The following is a 20,035-nucleotide window of genomic DNA, read 5'->3' on the forward strand; positions in this document are numbered from 1 at the left end:
GGTGAGGGTGTGGGGGAGGGGAGAGGGGGATGTATGGTGAGGGGGGTTGGGGGAGGGGAGGGGGTGAGCTGCCCCCATCCGGTACCGTCAATCCCAGCAGTCAATCACCTCAGCCCCCTCGTGCGCTCACCTGGTTCCGCGAAGCCCTCGATGGAGCCAAAGACATTGCTGATTACGGTGGAGACCATGCGTGTGGTGACTCCCAGTTGGAGCCTTTGGCCGGGTTCCAGGAAGGTGGGGCCGAGGCTGTATTGGCCGTGAGGGAGGCGACCTATCCAGTCCTGGGGAGCATCCATGCCGCGCAACTTTCTGCCCGGTAAGGAAAGAATAACAGACCGTGAGAATCCGCGGACACCCTGGGGCTATTTAAGCTTCAGATTTTTCTTCCCCCGTTACTGAAAGACCTGCATTTATATAGCGCCTTCACAACCTCTGGACGTCCCAAAGCTCTTTACAGCCAATGAAGTACTTTTCGAATGTAATCCCCGGGGACCCCCTGTAAATACTGACACACTCCCCGGGGACCCCCTGTAAATACTAACACACTCCCCGGGGACCCCCTGTAAATACTGACACACTCCCCGGGGACCCCCTGTAAATACTGACACACTCCCCAGGAATCCCTGTAAATACTGACACACTCCCAGAGACCCCCTGTAAATACTGACACACTCCCGGGGACCCCCTGTAAATACTGACACGCTCCCAGGGACCCCCTGTAAATACTGACACACTCCCGGGGACCCCCTGTAAATACTGACACGCTCCCGGGGACCCCCTGTAAATACTGACACACTCCCGGAGACCCCCTGTAAATACTGACACACTCCCGGGGACCCCCTGTAAATACTGACACACTCCCCGGGGACCCCCTGTAAATACTGACACACTCCCCGGGGACTCCCCGTAAATACTGACACATTCCCGGGGACCCCCTGTAAATACTGACACGCTCCCGGGGACCCCCTGTAAATACTGACACGTTCCCGAGGACCCCCTGTAAATACTGACACACTCCCCGGGGACCCCCTGTAAATACTAACACACTCCCCGGGGACCCCCTGTAAATACTGACACACTCCCCGGGGACCCCCTGTAAATACTGACACACTCCCCAGGAATCCCTGTAAATACTGACACACTCCCCGGGGACCCCCTGTAAATACTGACACACTCCCCGGGGAGCCCCTGTAAATACTGACACGCTCCCGGGGACCCCCTGTAAATACTGACACACTCCCGGTGACCCCCTGTAAATACTGACACGCTCCCGGGGACCCCCTGTAAATACTGACACGTTCCCGGGGACCTCCTGTAAATACTGACACGCTCCCGGGGACCCCCTGTAAATACTGACACGCTCCCGGGCACCCCCTGTAAATACTGACAAGTTCCCGGGGACCCCCTGTAAATACTGACACGTTCCCGGGGACCCCCTGTAAATACTGACACGCGCTCGGGGACCCCCTGTAAATACTGACACTCTCCCGGGGACACCCTGCAAATACTGACACACTCCCGGGGACCCCCTGTAAATACTGACACACTGCCCGGGGACCCCCTGTAAATACTGACACACGCCCGGGGACCCCCTGTAAATACTGGCACACTCCCGGGGACCCCCTGCAAATACTGGCACACTCCCGGGGACCCCCTGCAAATACTGACACACTCCCGGGGACCGCCTGTAAATGTTAACACCTGCCAAAGTTTAATCCGAAAGACGGCCCCTCCGACAGTGCGGGGCTCCCTCAGCACTGCACTGGTTGTGTCGGCCTGGATTTATGTGCTCCAGTCCCTGGTGTGGTTTTTGAACCCACGACCTTCTGACTCAGAGGCGAGAAAGAGTGCTACCCACTGAGCCACGGCTGACAACAAGATGTCTGGTGACGTGTGTTGCCTGGTATGAGCGGGTTTGGGGGTGGGCTTGGTTTCATGGGCACCCGCTTACCTCATGAGTTTGGACGCTACATTGGCGCTGATGGAATGGGCCAGGATTTTGGGCAGTGCAGACGAGGCGATGGGGGGGAACTGTGTGTGATTGAAGGACGGGAATCCCGGAGTGAACGGGTCACCAGTGCCCAGATGAACCTGGAGGGAGAGACAGAGAAAAAAAGACGCATTTATATAGCGCCTTTCACGACCACCAGACAGACGTCTCAAAGTGCTTTACAGCCAATGAAGTACACTTGGAGTGTAGTCACTGTTGTAATGTGGGAAACGCGGCAGCCAACTTGCGCACAGCCAGCTCCCACAAACAGCAATGTGATCGTGACCCAGATAATCTGTTTTGTTATGTTGACTGAGGGATAAATATTGGCCTCGAAATAGTGGCCATTGGATCTTTTACATCCATTTGTGAGAGCAGACAGGGTCTCGGTTTAACGTCTCATCCGAAAGACGGCACCTCCGACAGTGCGGCGCTCCCTCAGTACTGCCCCTCCGACAGTGCGGCGCTCCCTCAGTACTGCCCCTCCGACAGTGCGGCGCTCCCTCAGCACTGCCCCTCCGACAGTGCGATGCTCCCTCAGTACTGCACCTCCGACAATGCTGCACTCCCTCAGTACTGCCCCTCCGACAGTGCGGTGCTCCCTCAGCACTGCCCCTCCGACAGTGTGGCGCTCCCTCAGTCCTGCCCCTCCGACAATGCTGCACTCCCTCAGTACTGCCCCTCCGACAATGTGGCGCTCCCTCAGCACTGCCCCTCCGACAATGCTGCACTCCCTCAGCACTGCCCCTCTGACAGTTCGCCGCTCCCTCAGCACTGCACTGGGAGTGTCGGCCTGAATTTATGTGCTTAGGTCCCTGGAGTGGGACTCGAACCCGCGACCTTCTGACTCGGAGACGAGAGTGCTGCCCACTGAGCCGCGCTTGAGCTGGAACATTGACTGAGTGACGCGACCAACAATCGTTTAAAAACCTCGGGCCATCGGATGCTGTGGAGGGTCAGAGGGAGCAGCATTGGAGAATTTCACAGCACAGCGGGAGGCACAGGCTTGACGGGCCGAATGGCCTCCTCCTCTGCTGTCAGGCTCTACGGGGCCCAAAGGATTGCCGATGGCCACCGAGAGACCAGGTGGTACATTACCAGGACAATCCCTCGAAAAGAGGTGGCAGTACCGCTCGGCGGCAAAATAACAGCTTACGCCCTCAAAGCCTCCCTGATAAAGTGCAACATCCCCACCCACACCTGGGAGTCCCTGTACCAGAGACCAGTCCGCCCTAAGTGGAGGAAGTGCATCCGGGAGGGCGCTGAGCACCTCGAGTCTCGTCGCTGCGAGCGTGCAGAAAGCAAGCGCAGGCAGCGGAAGGAGCGTGCGGCAAACCAGTCCCACCCTCCCCTTCCCTCAACCACTGTCTGTCCCACCTGTGACAGAGTCTGTAATTCCCGTGTTGGACTGTTCAGTCACCTGACAACTCACTTTTAGAGATTGACTAGACTTATATTCACTGGAGTTTAGAAGAATGAGAGGGGATCTCATAGAAACATATAAAATTCTGACGGGATTGGACAGGTTAGATGCGGGAAGAATGTTCCCGATGTTGGGGAAGTCCAGAACCAGGGGTCACAGTCTAAGGATAAGGGGTAAGCCATTTAGGACCGAGATGAGGAGAAACTTCTTCACCCAGAGAGTTGTGGAACCTGTGGAATTCTCTACCACAGAGAGTTGTTGGGGCCAGTGCGTTAGATATATTCAAGAGGGAGTTAGATGTGGCCCTTACGGCTAAAGGGGTCAAGGGGTATGGAGAGAAAGCAGGAATGGGGTACTGAGGCGAATGATCAGCCATGATCATATTGAATGGTGGTGCAGGCTCGAAGGGCCGAATGGCCTGCTCCTGCACCTATTTTCTATGTTTCTAGAGTGGAAGCAAGTCTTCCTCGGAATCGAGGGACTGCCTCTGATGATGATAAGGAGTGGCAGCGGGCGGGAGCCCCCAATCTCGGCGAGAATGGTGCTTGTCGGCCCCAGTGCCGCCGAGGATGGAGTTGGGGCCCAGGGAGGGCGGGAAGACCTGAAGATAGGAAATGATAGCAAAAAACAAAATACATGGGAACATCTCCAGGGGACCCCCATCCAGGTAAGTCGCTGTAACAAAATTTTTTTTCAAGATGTTCACGAACCTTTTTTTTGCAGGCCATCGAACTTACCGTCGGGGTTAGACCAGCCTCCACACGGCGGCCCTTACCCTGTTCTCGCCCCGAATCCCGCCCGCACCAATCTGGCAGCTCGGCGGGCGAGTGGTCACTTATGGCACTTGGCCGCCAGCGGGCAGTGTCGGCGGTACTCCCCTCCTGCCCGCTCCAGCCCGAGGGGGAACTGGCACAGAGAGGGGAGGCCGGAGGCCACCAAGATCGGGGCCGATGATTCCGTGGCTGGTCTCCATCGCAACTCCATTCGCTCCCTCGGTATCCTCGCCCGACAGAAATCGACCGAGCTCAGTCTTGAAAGCTCCAATTGACCCAAAGCGCCCACTGCCTTTTGGGGGGGCAGAGAGTTACAGATTGCCACCACTCTTTGTGGGAAGGAGTGCAGTGTGTGCACCGTCTACAAGATGCACTGCAGCAACTCGCCAAGGCTTCTTCGGCAGCACCTCCCAAACCCGCGACCTCTACCCCCTAGAAGGACAAGGGCAGCAGGCGCATGGGAACACCACCTCCTCCACGTTCCCCTCCCAGTCACACACCGTCCCGACTTGGGAATATATCGGCCGTTCCTTCATCGTCGCTGGGTCACAATCCTGGAACTCCCTCCCTAACAGCACTGTGGGAGCACCTTCACCACACGGGACTGCAGCGGTTCAAGAAGGCGGCTCACCATCACCTTCTCAAGGGGGCAATTAAGGGATGGGCAATAAATGCCGGCCTTGCCAGCGACGCCCACATCCCAGGAATGAATGAAACAAGGGCATTTCCAGACATCACCCTGAACGGCCGGGCTCTAATATTAAGATGACGCCCCCCCCCTTGTTCTGGATACCCATGCACCAGAGGAGATCGTTCCTCTCTATCTACCCCTATCACCTTCAATTATCTTAAACCCCTCGATTAGATCGCCCCTTAATCTTCTACACTCGAGGTAATACAAGCCCAGTCTATGTGAGCTGTCCCTCGTAATTTAAGCCCTTCAGCCCCGGGTATCGGTTCTGGTGAATCTGCTCTGCTCCCTCCCCGAGGCGGATATATCATCCCTGAGGAACGGGGGCGCAGAACTAAAGGCGGTTACTCCAGAGGGGCCTCTGACTAAGACTCCGGATCCCGCGGAGAATGGGGGGCGGCGGGGGGGGGGAGATAGGGAGCCTTTCGGTTTCGCACACTTACGTGTCCGGAGATGGCTATGTTGCCGAATAGCCCGAGCCCCCTGGGGTCCGGCGATATGTCGGCAGGGTCCGGGTAGATCAGAACGCCGACTGCTCCGTACTGCTGGGCTAAAGCAACCTGTCGGGGGCAGACAATCAGACCAGTTTACAACACAGCGACAACAGGCCCATCTGTGAAGTAATGGAAAGATTTCCGGGCTCTTTAACAGTCCAGCAGGGCTCATCTTTATTATTCCTGTATCTCCGCACCGTTCCCTGGGAGGACACTGAGAAGTGGAGGAAGGATTTGCGGGCTCATTAACAGTCTGACAGGGTGGCGTTGAATGTGAGGGGCGTCAGTGCTAGGGAGGGCAGCAATATCCATTTCAGGCACCCAGCAAACGCTCCCGGGGCAGTTACAGGGGGTTAGATACAGAGTAAAGCTCCCTCTACACTGTCCCATCATACACTCCCAGGGCAGGTACAGCACGGGTTAGATACAGAGTAAAGCTCCCTCTACACTGTCCCAGCAAACACTCCCAGGGCAGGTACAGCACGGGGTTAGATACAGAGTAAAGCTCCCTCTACACTGTCCCATCAAACACTCCCGGGGCAGGTACAGGGGGTTAGATACAGAGTAAAGCTCCCTCTGCACTGTCCCAGCAAACACTCCCAGGGCAGGTACAGCACGGGGTTAGATACAGAGTAAAGCTCCCTCTACACTGTCCCATCAAACACTCCCAGGGCAGGTACAGCACGGGGTTAGATACAGAGTAAAGCTCCCTCTACACTGTCCCATCAAACACTCCCAGGGCAGGTACAGGGGGGTTAGATACAGAGTAAAGCTCCCTCTACACTGTCCCATCAAACACTCCCAGGTCAGGTACAGGGGGTTAGATACAGAGTAAAGCTCCCTCTACACTGTCCCATCAAACACTCCCAGGTCAGGTACAGGGGGTTAGATACAGAGTAAAGCTCCCTCTACACTGTCCCATCAAACACTCCCAGTGCAGGTACAGGGGGTTAGATACAGAGTAAAGCTCCCTCTACACTGTCCCATCAAACACTCCCAGGGCAGGTACAGGGGGTTAGATACAGAGTAAAGCTCCCTCTACACTGTCCCATCAAACACTCCCAGGGCAGGTACAGCACGGGGTTAGATACAGAGTAAAGCTCCCTCTACACTGTCCCATCAAACACTCCCAGGGCAGGTACAGGGAGGTTAGATACAGAGTAAAGCTCCCTCTACACTGTCCCATCAAACACTCCCAGGTCAGGTACAGGGGGTTAGATACAGAGTAAAGCTCCCTCTACACTGTCCCATCAAACACTCCCAGGTCAGGTACAGGGGGTTAGATACAGAGTAAAGCTCCCTCTACACTGTCCCATCAAACACTCCCAGTGCAGGTACAGGGGGTTAGATACAGAGTAAAGCTCCCTCTACACTGTCCCATCAAACACTCCCAGGGCAGGTACAGGGGGTTAGATACAGAGTAAAGCTCCCTCTACACTGTCCACACCTGGAGTAGTGACTATAACCTCAGAAGAGCGCCCTCTAGTGCCGCAGGCCTGTATTTTTACATTTGCTGCAGTCTCCCTCGATGGGATCACCGATTAGGCCCCGAATGGGAGGGCGTTAGTGCGATGGTCACAGGTCCACAGGAATTGGCCTGCCCAACACACTTCACGTAGCCTCTTACGGCCAGCCGGGAGAGGATACTTCTGTCCCATCAGTCTCCGCTGGATCTGAAATCAAGAACGTAAAAATCCTTCTTTTAAAAGTCAATAAGACAGAGAACTGGAAGACCATCCACATGTGACAGTGCGTAGGGTCCATGAAAGAAAGACTAGCATTTATATAGCGCCTTTCATGACCAACGGATGTCCCGAAGTCTTTTACAGCCAAAGTAAGTACTTTTGGAGCGTAGTCACTGTTGTAATGTGGGAAACGCGGCAGCCAATTTGCGCACAGCAAGCTCCCACACACAGCAATGTGATAATGACCGAGTTAATCTGGTTTTGTGATGTTGATTGAAGGATAAATATTGGCCCCAGGACACCGGGGAGAACTCCCTTGCTCTTCTTCAAAATCTTTTATATCCACCTGAGGAATGTACTGTCAGGGGCAAACACTTGAGACTACCAACCTTTTCTGCAAAGCTTATGTTCCCAATGCGGAGGATGACAATGTTATCTTGGACACTGACGCCCAATTCCTTTAGTTTCTTGAAATCCTCGTCTCTTCCGTAATAGCCGTAGACTAGACCGCCCTGCAATAGACAGTGGCACAATCACAGATTATTCACTTTACCACTCTGTCCGAATCAAAAAATGATCAAGGGTTAGATACAGAGTAAAGCTCCCTCGACACTGTCCCATCAACACTCCCAGGGCAGTACAGCACGGGGTTAGATACAGAGTAAAGCTCCCTCTACACTGTCCCATCAACACTCCCAGGGCAGGTACAGCACGGGGTTAGATACAGAGTAAAGCTCCCTCTACACTGTCCCCATCAAACACTCCCAGGGCAGGTACAGCACGGGGTTAGATACAGAGTAAAGCTCCCTCGACACTGTCCCATCAAACACTCCCAGGGCAGGTACAGCACGGGGTTAGATACAGAGTAAAGCTCCCTCTACACTGTCCCCATCAAACACTCCCAGGGCAGGTACAGCATGGGTTAGATACAGAGTAAAGCTCCCTCGACACTGTCCCATCAACACTCCCAGGGCAGGTACAGCACGGGGTTAGATACAGAGTAAAGCTCCCTCGACACTGTCCCATCAAACACTCCCAGGGCAGGTACAGCACGGGGTTAGATACAGAGTAAAGCTCCCTCTACACTGTCCCATCAACACTCCCAGGGCAGGTACAGCACGGGGTTAGATACAGAGTAAAGCTCCCTTGACACTGTCCCATCAAACACTCCAGGGCAGGTACAGCACGGGGTTAGATACAGAGTAAAGCTCCCTCTGCACTGTCCCATCAAGCACTCCCAGGGCAGGGACAGCACGGGTTAGATACAGAGTAAAGCTCCCTCTGCACTGTCCCATCAAACACTCCCAGGGCAGGTACAGCACGGGGTTAGATACAGAGTAAAGCTCCCTCTACACTGTCCCAACAAACACTCCCAGGGCAGGTACAGCACGGGGATAGATCGACATTTGGATGCAAGGTTGCAGAAGTGAAAGGTCAAAGGTCGTCCCCATAACGCTACCCCGGTCATGTCCGTGCCCCGTACGAGGACACTTACCGTGACATTTCCCTTCGGACTGTACGCGAGGTACACATCCTGGTTGTCCAGCTGCATGTCATCGTGGAGCGCCCCATTGGCATTGACCACCCGCAGGTAGTTGGCACTAGACCTGGGAGGGCGGGTAAAAATGGTAGAAGTGAGTGATGTGGTGTGTATTAGTGTTACAGTGAGGGGTGTGGGGTATATCAGTGTTACAGTGAGGGGTGTGGGGTATATCAGTGTTACAGTGAGGGGTATATCAGTGTTACAGTGAGGGGTGTGGGGTATATCAGTGTTACAGTGAGGGGTGTGGGTTATATCAGTGTTACAGTGACTGTTGTGGGGTATATCAGCGTTAGAGTGAGGGGTGTGAGGTATATCAGTGTTACAGTGACTGGTGTGGGGTATATCAGTGTTAGAGTGAGGGGTGTAGGGTATATCAGTGTTACAGTGAGGGTTTTGGGGTATATCAGTGTTACAGTGAGGGGTGTGAGGTATATCAGTGTTACAGTGAGTGGTGTGGGGTATATCAGTGTTACAGTGAGGTGTGTGGGGTATATCAGTGTTACAGTGAGGGGTATATCAGTGTTACAGTGAGGGGTGTGGGGTATATCAGTGTTACAGTGAGGGGTGTGAGGTATATCAGTGTTACAGTGAGTGGTGTGGGGTATATCAGTGTTACAGTGAGGGGTGTGGGGTATATCAGTGTTACAGTGAGGGGTGTGGGGTATATCAGTGTTACAGTGAGGGTTGTGGGGTATATCAGTGTTACAGTGACGGGTGTGGGGTATATCAGTGTTACAGTGAGGGGTGTGGGATATATCAGTGTTTACAGTGAGGAGTGTGGGGTATATCAGTGTGTTACAGTGAGGAGTGTGGGGTATATCAGTGTTACAGTGAGGGGTGTGGGGTATATCAGTGTTACAGTGAGGGGTGTGGGGTATATCAGTGTTACAGTGAGGGGTGTGGAGTATATCAGTGTTACAGTGAGGGGTGTGGGGTATATCAGTGTTACAGTGAGGAGTGAGGGGTATATCAGTGTTACAGTGAGGGTTGTGGGGTATATCAGAGTGTTAGAGTGAGGGGTGTGGGGTATATCAGTGTTACAGTGAGGGGTATGGGGTATATCAGTGTTACAGTGAGGGGTATGGGGTATATCAGTGTTCCAGTGAGGGGTGTGGCGTATATCAGTGTTACAGTGAGGGGTGTGGTGTATATCAGTGTTACAGTGAGGGGTGTGGGGTATAGCAGTGTTACAGTGAGGGGTGTGGGGTATATCAGTGTTACAGTGAGGGGTGTGAGGTATATCAGTGTTGCAGTGAGGGGTGTGGGGTATATCAGTGTTACAGCGAGGGGTGTCGGGTATATCAGTGTTACAGTGAGGGGTGTGCGATATATCAGTGCTACAGTGAGTGGTGTGGGGTATATCAATGTTACAGTGAAGGGTGTGGGGTATAACAGTGAGGGGTGTGCGGTATATCAGTGTTACAGTGAGGGGTGTGGGATATATAAGTGTTACAGTGAGGGGTGTGGGGTATATCAGTGTTACAGTGAGGGGATGCGGGGTATTTCAGTGTTACAGTGAGGGGCGCGACGTATATCAGTATTGCAGTGGCGGGTGTGGCGTATATCAGTGTTACAGTAAGGGGTGTGGGGTATATCAGTGTTACAGTGAGGGGTGTGGGGTATATCAGTGTTACAGTGAGGGGTGTGGGGTATATCAGTGTTACAGTGAGGGGTGTGGGGTATATCAGTGTTACAGTGAGGGTTGTGGGGTATATCAGTGTTACAGTGACAGGTGTGGGGTATATCAGTGTTACAGTGAGGGGTGTGGGATATATCAGTGTTTACAGTGAGGAGTGTGGGGTATATCAGTGTGTTACAGTGAGGAGTGTGGGGTATATCAGTGTGTTACAGTGAGGAGTGTGGGGTATATCAGTGTTACAGTGAGGGGTGTGGGGTATATCAGTGTTACAGTGAGGGGTGTGGGGTATATCAGTGTTACAGTGAGGGGTGTGGAGTATATCAGTGTTACAGTGAGGGGTGTGGGGTATATCAGTGTTACAGTGAGGTGTGTGTGGTATATCAGAGTGTTACAGTGAGGGGTGTAGGGTATATCAATGTGTTACAGTGAGGGGTGTGTGGCATATCAGTGTTACAGTGAGGGGTGTGGGATATATCAGTGTTACAGTGAGGAGTGAGGGGTATATCAGTGTTACAGTGAGGGTTGTGGGGTATATCAGAGTGTTAGAGTGAGGGGTGTGGGGTATATCAGTGTTACAGTGAGGGGTATGGGGTATATCAGTGTTACAGTGAGGGGTATGGGGTATATCAGTGTTATAGAGAGGGGTGTGGCGTATATCAGTGTTACAGTGAGGGGTGTGGTGTATATCAGTGTTACAGTGAGGGGTGTGGGGTATAGCAGTGTTACAGTGAGGGGTGTGGGGTATATCAGTGTTACAGTGAGGGGTGTGAGGTATATCAGTGTTGCAGTGAGGGGTGTGGGGTATATCAGTGTTACAGCGAGGGGTGTCGGGTATATCAGTGTTACAGTGAGGGGCGTGCGATATATCAGTGCTACAGTGAGTGGTGTGGGGTATATCAATGTTACAGTGAAGGGTGTGGGGTATAACAGTGAGGGGTGTGCGGTATATCAGTGTTACAGTGAGGGGTGTGGGATATATAAGTGTTACAGTGAGGGGATGCGGGGTATTTCAGTGTTACAGTGAGGGGCGCGACGTATATCAGTGTTGCAGTGGCGGGTGTGGCGTATATCAGTGTTACAGTAAGGGGTGTGGGGTATATCAGTGTTACAGTGAGGGGTGTGGGGTATATCAGTGTTACAGTGAGGGGTGTGGGGTATATCACTGTTACAGTGAGGGGTGTGGGGTATATCAGTGTTACAGTAAGGGGTGTGGGGTATATCAGTGTTACAGTGAGGGGTGTGGGGTATATCAGTGTTTCATGGAGAGGTGTGGGGTATATCAGTGTTACAGTGAGGGGTGTGGGGTATATCAATGTTACTGTGAGGGGTGTGGGGTATATCAGTGTTACAGTGAAGGGTGTGGGGTGTATCAGTTTTACAGTGAGGGGTGTGGGATATATCAGTGTTACAGTGTGGGGTGTGGGGTATATCAGTGTTACAGTGAGGGGTGTGGGGTATATCAGTGTACAGCGAGGGGTGTCGGGTATATCAGTGTTACAGTGAGGGGTGTGCAATATATCAGTGTTACATTGAGTGGTGTGGGGTATATCAGTGTTACAGTGAAGTGTGTGGGGTATATCAGTGTGACAGTGAAGGGTGTGGGGTATAACAATGAGGGGTGTGCGGTATATCAGTGTTACAGTGAGGGGTGTGGGGTTTATAAGTGTTACAGTGAGGGGTGTAGGGTATATCAGTGTTACAGTGAAGGGATGCGGGGTATTTCCGTGTTACAGTGAGGGGTGTGGGGTATATCAGCGTTACAGTGAGGGGTGTGAGGTATATCAGTGTTGCAGTGAGGGATGTGGGGTATATCAGTGTTACAGTGAGGGGTGTGGGGTATATCAATGTTACAGTGAGGAGTGTGGGGTATATCAGTGTTACAGTGATGAGTGAGTGGTATATCAGAGTGTTCGAGTGAGGTGTGTGGGGTATATCAGTGTTACAGTGAGGAGTGTGGGTTATATCAGTGTTACAGTGAGGGGTGTGGGGTATATCAGTGTTACAGTGAAGGGTGTGGGGTATATCAGTGTTACAGTGAGGGGTATGGGGTATATCAGTGTGTTACAGTGAGGGGTGTGGGGTATATTGGTGTTACAGTGAGGGGTGTGGAGTATATCGGTGTTACAGTGAGGTGTGTGGGGTATATCGGTGTTACAGTGAGGGGTGTGGGATATATCGGTGTTACAGTGAGGGGTGTGGGGTATATCAGTATTACAGTGAGGGGTGTGGGGTATATCGGTGTTACAGTGATGGGTGTGGGGTATATCGGTGTTACAGTGAGGGGTGTGGGGTATATCGGTGTTACAGTGAGGGGTGTGGGGTATATCGGTGTTACAGTGAGGGGTGTGGGGTATATCGGTGTTACAGTGAGGGGTGTGGGGTATATGGGTGTTACAGTGAGGGGTGTGGGGTATATCAGTGTGTTACAGTGAGGGGTGTGGGGTATATCAGTGTGTTACAGTGAGGCGTGTGGGGTATATCAGTGTGTTACAGTGAGGGGTGTGGGGTATATCAGTGTGTTACAGTGAGGAGTGTGGTGTATATCGGTGTTACTGTGAGGGGTGTGGGGTATATCAGTGTTACAGTGAGGGGTGTGGGGTATATCGGTGTTACAGTGAGGGGTGTGGGGTATATCGGTGTTACAGTGAGGGGTGTGGGTTATATCGGTGTTACAGTGACGGGTGTAGGGTATATCGGTGTTACAGTGAGGGGTGTGGGGTATATCGGTGTTACAGTGAGGGGTGTGGGGTATATCAGTGTTACAGTGAGGGGTGTGGGGTATATCAGTGTTACAGTAAGCGGTGTGGGGTATATCAGTGTTACAGTGAGGGGTGTGGAGTATATCAGTGTTACAGTGAGAGGTGTGGGGTATATCAGTGTTACAGTGAGGGGTGTGGAGTATATCAGTGTTACAATGAGGGGTGTGAGGTATATCAGTGTTGCAGTGAGGGGTATATCAGTGTTACAGTGAGGGGTGTGGGGTATATCAGTGTTACAGCGAGGGGTGTCGGGTATATCAGTGTTACAGTGAGGGGTGTGCGATATATCAGTGTTACAATGAGGGGTGTGGGGTATATAAGTGTTACAGTGAGGGGTGTGGGGTATATAAGTGTTACAGTGAGGGGTGTGGGGTATATCAGTGTTACAGTGAAGTGTGTGGGGTATATAATTGTTACAGTGAAGGGTGTGGGGTATAACAGTGAGGGGTGTGCGGTATATCAGTGTTACAGTGAGGGGATGCGGGGTATTTCAGTGTTACAGTGAGGGGCGCGAGGTACATCAGTGTTGCAGTGCCGGGTGTGGCGTATATCAGTGTTACAGTGAGGGGTGTGGGGTATATCAGTGTGTTACAGTGAGGAGTGTGGGGTATATCAGTGTGTTACAGTGAGGAGTGTGGGGTATATCAGTGTTACAGTGTGGGGTGTGGGGTATATCAGTGTAACAGTGAAGGGTGTGGGCTATATCAGTGTTACAGTGAGAGGTGTGGGGTATATCAGTGTTACAGTGAGGAGTGTGGGGTATATCAGTGCTACAGTGAGGGGTGTGGGCTATATCAGTGTTACAGTGAGGGGTGTGGGGTATATCAGAGTGTTACAGTGAGGGGTGTAGGGTATATCAGTGTTACAGTGAGGGGTGTGGTGTGTATCAGTGTTACAGTAAGGGGTGTGGGGTATATCAGTGTGTTACTGTGAGGAGTGTGGGGTATATCAGTGTTACAGTGAGGGGTGTGGGGTATATCAGTGTTACAGTGAGGGGTGTGGGGTATATCAGAGTGTTACAGTGAGGGGTGTCGGGTATATCAGTGTTACAGTGAGGGGTGTGGTGTGTATCAGTGTTACAGTGAGGTGTGTGTGGGGTATATCAGTGTTACAGTGAGGGGTGTGGAGTATATCAGTGTTACAGTGAGGGGTGTGGGGTATATCAGTGTTACAGTGAGGTGTGTGTGGTATATCAGAGTGTTACAGTGAGGGGTGTAGGGTATATCAATGTGTTACAGTGAGGGGTGTGTGGCATATCAGTGTTACAGTGAGGGGTGTGGGATATATCAGTGTTACAGTGAGGAGTGAGGGGTATATCAGTGTTACAGTGAGGGTTGTGGGGTATATCAGAGTGTTAGAGTGAGGGGTGTGGGGTATATCAGTGTTACAGTGAGGGGTATGGGGTATATCAGTGTTACAGTGAGGGGTATGGGGTATATCAGTGTTACAGTGAGGGGTGTGGGGTATAGCAGTGTTACAGTGAGGGGTGTGGGGTATATCAGTGTTACAGTGAGGGGTGTGAGGTATATCAGTGTTACAGTGAGGGGTGTGGGATATATAAGTGTTACAGTGAGGGGATGCGGGGTATTTCAGTGTTACAGTGAGGGGCGCGACGTATATCAGTGTTGCAGTGGCGGGTGTGGCGTATATCAGTGTTACAGTAAGGGGTGTGGGGTATATCAGTGTTACAGTGAGGGGATGCGGGGTATATCAGTGTTACAGTGAGGGGTGTGGGGTATATCACTGTTACAGTGAGGGGTGTGGGGTATATCAGTGTTACAGTAAGGGGTGTGGGGTATATCAGTGTTACAGTGAGGGGTGTGGGGTATATCAGTGTTTCATGGAGAGGTGTGGGGTATATCAGTGTTACAGTGAGGGGTGTGGGGTATATCAATGTTACTGTGAGGGGTGTGGGGTATATCAGTGTTACAGTGAGGGGTGTGGGGTATATCAGTGTTACAGTGAGGGGTGTGGGGTATATCAGTGTTTCATGGAGAGGTGTGGGGTGTATCAGTTTTACAGTGAGGGGTGTGGGATATATCAGTGTTACAGTGTGGGGTGTGGGGTATATCAGTGTTACAGTGAGGGGTGTGGGGTATATCAGTGTACAGCGAGGGGTGTCGGGTATATCAGTGTTACAGTGAGGGGTGTGCAATATATCAGTGTTACATTGAGTGGTGTGGGGTATATCAGTGTTACAGTGAAGTGTGTGGGGTATATCAGTGTGACAGTGAAGGGTGTGGGGTATAACAATGAGGGGTGTGCGGTATATCAGTGTTACAGTGAGGGGTGTGGGGTTTATAAGTGTTACAGTGAGGGGTGTAGGGTATATCAGTGTTACAGTGAAGGGATGCGGGGTATTTCAGTGTTACAGTGAGGGGTGTGGGGTATATCAGCGTTACAGTGAGGGGTGTGAGGTATATCAGTGTTGCAGTGAGGGATGTGGGGTATATCAGTGTTACAGTGATGAGTGAGTGGTATATCAGAGTGTTCGAGTGAGGTGTGTGGGGTATATCAGTGTTACAGTGAGGGGTGTGGGGTATATCAGCGTTACAGTGAGGGGTGTGAGGTATATCAGTGTTGCAGTGAGGGATGTGGGGTATATCAGTGTTACAGTGAGGGGTGTGGGGTATATCAATGTTACAGTGAGGAGTGTGGGGTATATCAGTGTTACAGTGATGAGTGAGTGGTATATCAGAGTGTTCGAGTGAGGGGTGTGGGGTATATCAGTGTTACAGTGAGGTGTGTGTGGTATATCAGAGTGTTACAGTGAGGGGTGTAGGGTATATCAATGTGTTACAGTGAGGGGTGTGTGGCATATCAGTGTTACAGTGAGGGGTGTGGGATATATCAGTGTTACAGTGAGGAGTGAGGGGTATATCAGTGTTACAGTGAGGGTTGTGGGGTATATCAGAGTGTTAGAGTGAGGGGTGTGGGGTATATCAGTGTTACAGTGAGGGGTATGGGGTATATCAGTGTTACAGTGAGGGGTATGGGGTATATCAGTGTTACAGTGAGGGGTGTGGCGTATATCAGTGTTACAGTGAGGGGTGTGGTGTATATCAGTGTTACAGTGAGGGGTGTGGGGTATAGCAGTGTTACAGTGAGGGGTGTGGGGTATATCAGTGTTACAGTGAGGGGTGTGAGGTATATCAGTGTTACAGTGAGGGGTGTGGGATATATAAGTGTTACAGTGAGGGGATGCGGGGTATTTCAGTGTTACAGTGAGGGGCGCGACGTATATCAGTGTTGCAGTGGCGGGTGTGGCGTATATCAGTGTTACAGTAAGGGGTGTGGGGTATATCAGTGTTACAGTGAGGGGATGCGGGGTATATCAGTGTTACAGTGAGGGGTGTGGGGTATATCACTGTTACAGTGAGGGGTGTGGGGTATATCAGTGTTACAGTAAGGGGTGTGGGGTATATCAGTGTTACAGTGAGGGGTGTGGGGTATATCAGTGTTTCATGGAGAGGTGTGGGGTATATCAGTGTTACAGTGAGGGGTGTGGGGTATATCAATGTTACTGTGAGGGGTGTGGGGTATATCAGTGTTACAGTGAGGGGTGTGGGGTATATCAGTGTTACAGTGAGGGGTGTGGGGTATATCAGTGTTTCATGGAGAGGTGTGGGGTGTATCAGTTTTACAGTGAGGGGTGTGGGATATATCAGTGTTACAGTGTGGGGTGTGGGGTATATCAGTGTTACAGTGAGGGGTGTGGGGTATATCAGTGTACAGCGAGGGGTGTCGGGTATATCAGTGTTACAGTGAGGGGTGTGCAATATATCAGTGTTACATTGAGTGGTGTGGGGTATATCAGTGTTACAGTGAAGTGTGTGGGGTATATCAGTGTGACAGTGAAGGGTGTGGGGTATAACAATGAGGGGTGTGCGGTATATCAGTGTTACAGTGAGGGGTGTGGGGTTTATAAGTGTTACAGTGAGGGGTGTAGGGTATATCAGTGTTACAGTGAAGGGATGCGGGGTATTTCAGTGTTACAGTGAGGGGTGTGGGGTATATCAGCGTTACAGTGAGGGGTGTGAGGTATATCAGTGTTGCAGTGAGGGATGTGGGGTATATCAGTGTTACAGTGAGGGGTGTGGGGTATATCAATGTTACAGTGAGGAGTGTGGGGTATATCAGTGTTACAGTGATGAGTGAGAAGGTATATCAGAGTGTTCGAGTGAGGTGTGTGGGGTATATCAGTGTTACAGTGAGGAGTGTGGGTTATATCAGTGTTACAGTGAGGGGTGTGGGGTATATCAGTGTTACAGTGAAGGGTGTGGGGTATATCAGTGTTACAGTGAGGGGTATGGGGTATATCAGTGTGTTACAGTGAGGGGTGTGGGGTATATCGGTGTTGCAGTGAGGGGTGTGGGGTATATCAGTGTTACAGTGAGGGGTGTGGGGTATATCGGTGTTACAGTGAGGGGTGTGGGGTATAGCGGTGTTACAGTGAGGGGTGTGGGGTATATCGGTGTTACAGTGAGGGGTGTGGGGTATATGGGTGTTACAGTGAGGGGTGTGGGGTATATCAGTGTGTTACAGTGAGGGGTGTGGGGTATATCAGTGTGTTACAGTGAGGCGTGTGGGGTATATCAGTGTGTTACAGTGAGGGGTGTGGGGTATATCAGTGTGTTACAGTGAGGAGTGTGGTGTATATCGGTGTTACTGTGAGGGGTGTGGGGCATATCAGTGTTACAGTGAGGGGTGTGGGGTATATCGGTGTTACAGTGAGGGGTGTGGGGTATATCGGTGTTACAGTGAGGGGTGTGGGGTATATCGGTGTTACAGTGAGGGGTGTGGGGTATATCGGTGTTACAATGAGGGGTGTGGGGTATATCGGTGTTACAGTGAGGGGTGTGGGGTATATCGGTGTTACAGTGAGGGGTGTGGGGTATATCGGTGTTACAGTGAGGGGTGTGGGTTATATCGGTGTTACAGTGAGGGGTGTGGGGTATATCGGTGTTACAGTGAAGGGTGTGGAGTATAGCAGTGTTACAGTGAGGGGTGTGGGGTATATCAGTGTTACAGTGAAGGGTGTGGGGTATAACAGTGTTACAGTGAGGGGTGTGGGATATATAAGTGTTACAGTGAGGGGATGCGGGGTATTTCAGTGTTACAGTGAGGGGCGCGACGTATATCAGTGTTGCAGTGGCGGGTGTGGCGTATATCAGTGTTACAGTAAGGGGTGTGGGGTATATCAGTGTTACAGTGAGGGGATGCGGGGTATATCAGTGTTACAGTGAGGGGTGTGGGGTATATCACTGTTACAGTGAGGGGTGTGGGGTATATCAGTGTTACAGTAAGGGGTGTGGGGTATATCAGTGTTACAGTGAGGGGTGTGGGGTATATCAGTGTTTCATGGAGAGGTGTGGGGTATATCAGTGTTACAGTGAGGGGTGTGGGGTATATCAATGTTACTGTGAGGGGTGTGGGGTATATCAGTGTTACAGTGAAGGGTGTGGGGTGTATCAGTTTTAGAGTGAGGGGTGTGGGATATATCAGTGTTACAGTGTGGGGTGTGGGGTATATCAGTGTTACAGTGAGGGGTGTGGGGTATATCAGTGTACAGCGAGGGGTGTCGGGTATATCAGTGTTACAGTGAGGGGTGTGCAATATATCAGTGTTACATTGAGTGGTGTGGGGTATATCAGTGTTACAGTGAAGTGTGTGGGGTATATCAGTGTGACAGTGAAGGGTGTGGGGTATAACAATGAGGGGTGTGCGGTATATCAGTGTTACAGTGAGGGGTGTGGGGTTTATAAGTGTTACAGTGAGGGGTGTAGGGTATATCAGTGTTACAGTGAAGGGATGCGGGGTATTTCAGCGTTACAGTGAGGGGTGTGGGGTATATCAGCGTTACAGTGAGGGGTGTGAGGTATATCAGTGTTGCAGTGAGGGATGTGGGGTATATCAGTGTTACAGTGAGGGGTGTGGGGTATATCAATGTTACAGTGAGGAGTGTGGGGTATATCAGTGTTACAGTGATGAGTGAGTGGTATATCAGAGTGTTCGAGTGAGGTGTGTGGGGTATATCAGTGTTACAGTGAGGAGTGTGGGTTATATCAGTGTTACAGTGAGGGGTGTGGGGTATATCAGTGTTACAGTGAAGGGTGTGGGGTATATCAGTGTTACAGTGAGGGGTATGGGGTATATCAGTGTGTTACAGTGAGGGGTGTGGGGTATATCGGTGTTGCAGTGAGGGGTGTGGGGTATATCAGTGTTACAGTGAGGGGTGTGGGGTATATCGATGTTACAGTGATGGGTGTGGGGTATATCGGTGTTACAGTGAGGGGTGTGGGGTATATCGGTGTTACAGTGAGGGGTGTGGGGTATATCGGTGTTACAGTGAGGGGTGTGGGGTATATCGGTGTTACAGTGAGGGGTGTGGGGTATATGGGTGTTACAGTGAGGGGTGTGGGGTATATCAGTGTGTTACAGTGAGGGGTGTGGGGTATATCAGTGTGTTACAGTGAGGCGTGTGGGGTATATCAGTGTGTTACAGTGAGGGGTGTGGGGTATATCAGTGTGTTACAGTGAGGAGTGTGGTGTATATCGGTGTTACTGTGAGGGGTGTGGGGTATATCAGTGTTACAGTGAGGGGTGTGGGGTATATCGGTGTTACAGTGAGGGGTGTGGGGTATATCAATGTTACAGTGAGGAGTGTGGGGTATATCAGTGTTACAGTGATGAGTGAGTGGTGTATCAGAGTGTTCGAGTGAGGTGTGTGGGGTATATCAGTGTTACAGTGAGGAGTGTGGGTTATATCAGTGTTACAGTGAGGGGTGTGGGGTATATCAGTGTTACAGTGAAGGGTGTGGGGTATATCAGTGTTACAGTGAGGGGTATGGGGTATATCAGTGTGTTACAGTGAGGGGTGTGGGGTATATCGGTGTTGCAGTGAGGGGTGTGGGGTATATCAGTGTTACAGTGAGTGGTGTGGGGTATATCGATGTTACAGTGATGGGTGTGGGGTATATCGGTGTTACAGTGAGGGGTGTGGGGTATATCGGTGTTACAGTGAGGGGTGTGGGGTAT

The 20,035-nt window shown here is 51.5% G+C and overlaps 1 protein-coding gene across 2 annotated transcripts in view; it reads right to left on the reverse strand.

Annotated features, from left to right (window-relative positions):
- The window catches only part of tfr2 (transferrin receptor 2), a 75,704-nt gene that overhangs the window by 19,419 nt on the left and 36,250 nt on the right, over nt 1–20,035 (reverse strand). For both annotated transcript variants that reach the window (XM_070863496.1, XM_070863497.1), the window contains exons 6-10: nt 8,552–8,663; nt 7,446–7,568; nt 5,321–5,437; nt 1,952–2,091; nt 131–309 (exon numbers count right to left, since the gene is read on the reverse strand). In XM_070863496.1, coding sequence (XP_070719597.1) covers nt 131–309; nt 1,952–2,091; nt 5,321–5,437; nt 7,446–7,568; nt 8,552–8,663 — 671 coding nt within the window. The remainder of the gene's footprint in view (nt 1–130; nt 310–1,951; nt 2,092–5,320; nt 5,438–7,445; nt 7,569–8,551; nt 8,664–20,035) is intronic.

Source organism: Pristiophorus japonicus, chromosome 20, assembly GCF_044704955.1.
Source record: "Pristiophorus japonicus isolate sPriJap1 chromosome 20, sPriJap1.hap1, whole genome shotgun sequence".
Classification (NCBI taxonomy): domain Eukaryota; kingdom Metazoa; phylum Chordata; class Chondrichthyes; family Pristiophoridae; genus Pristiophorus; species Pristiophorus japonicus.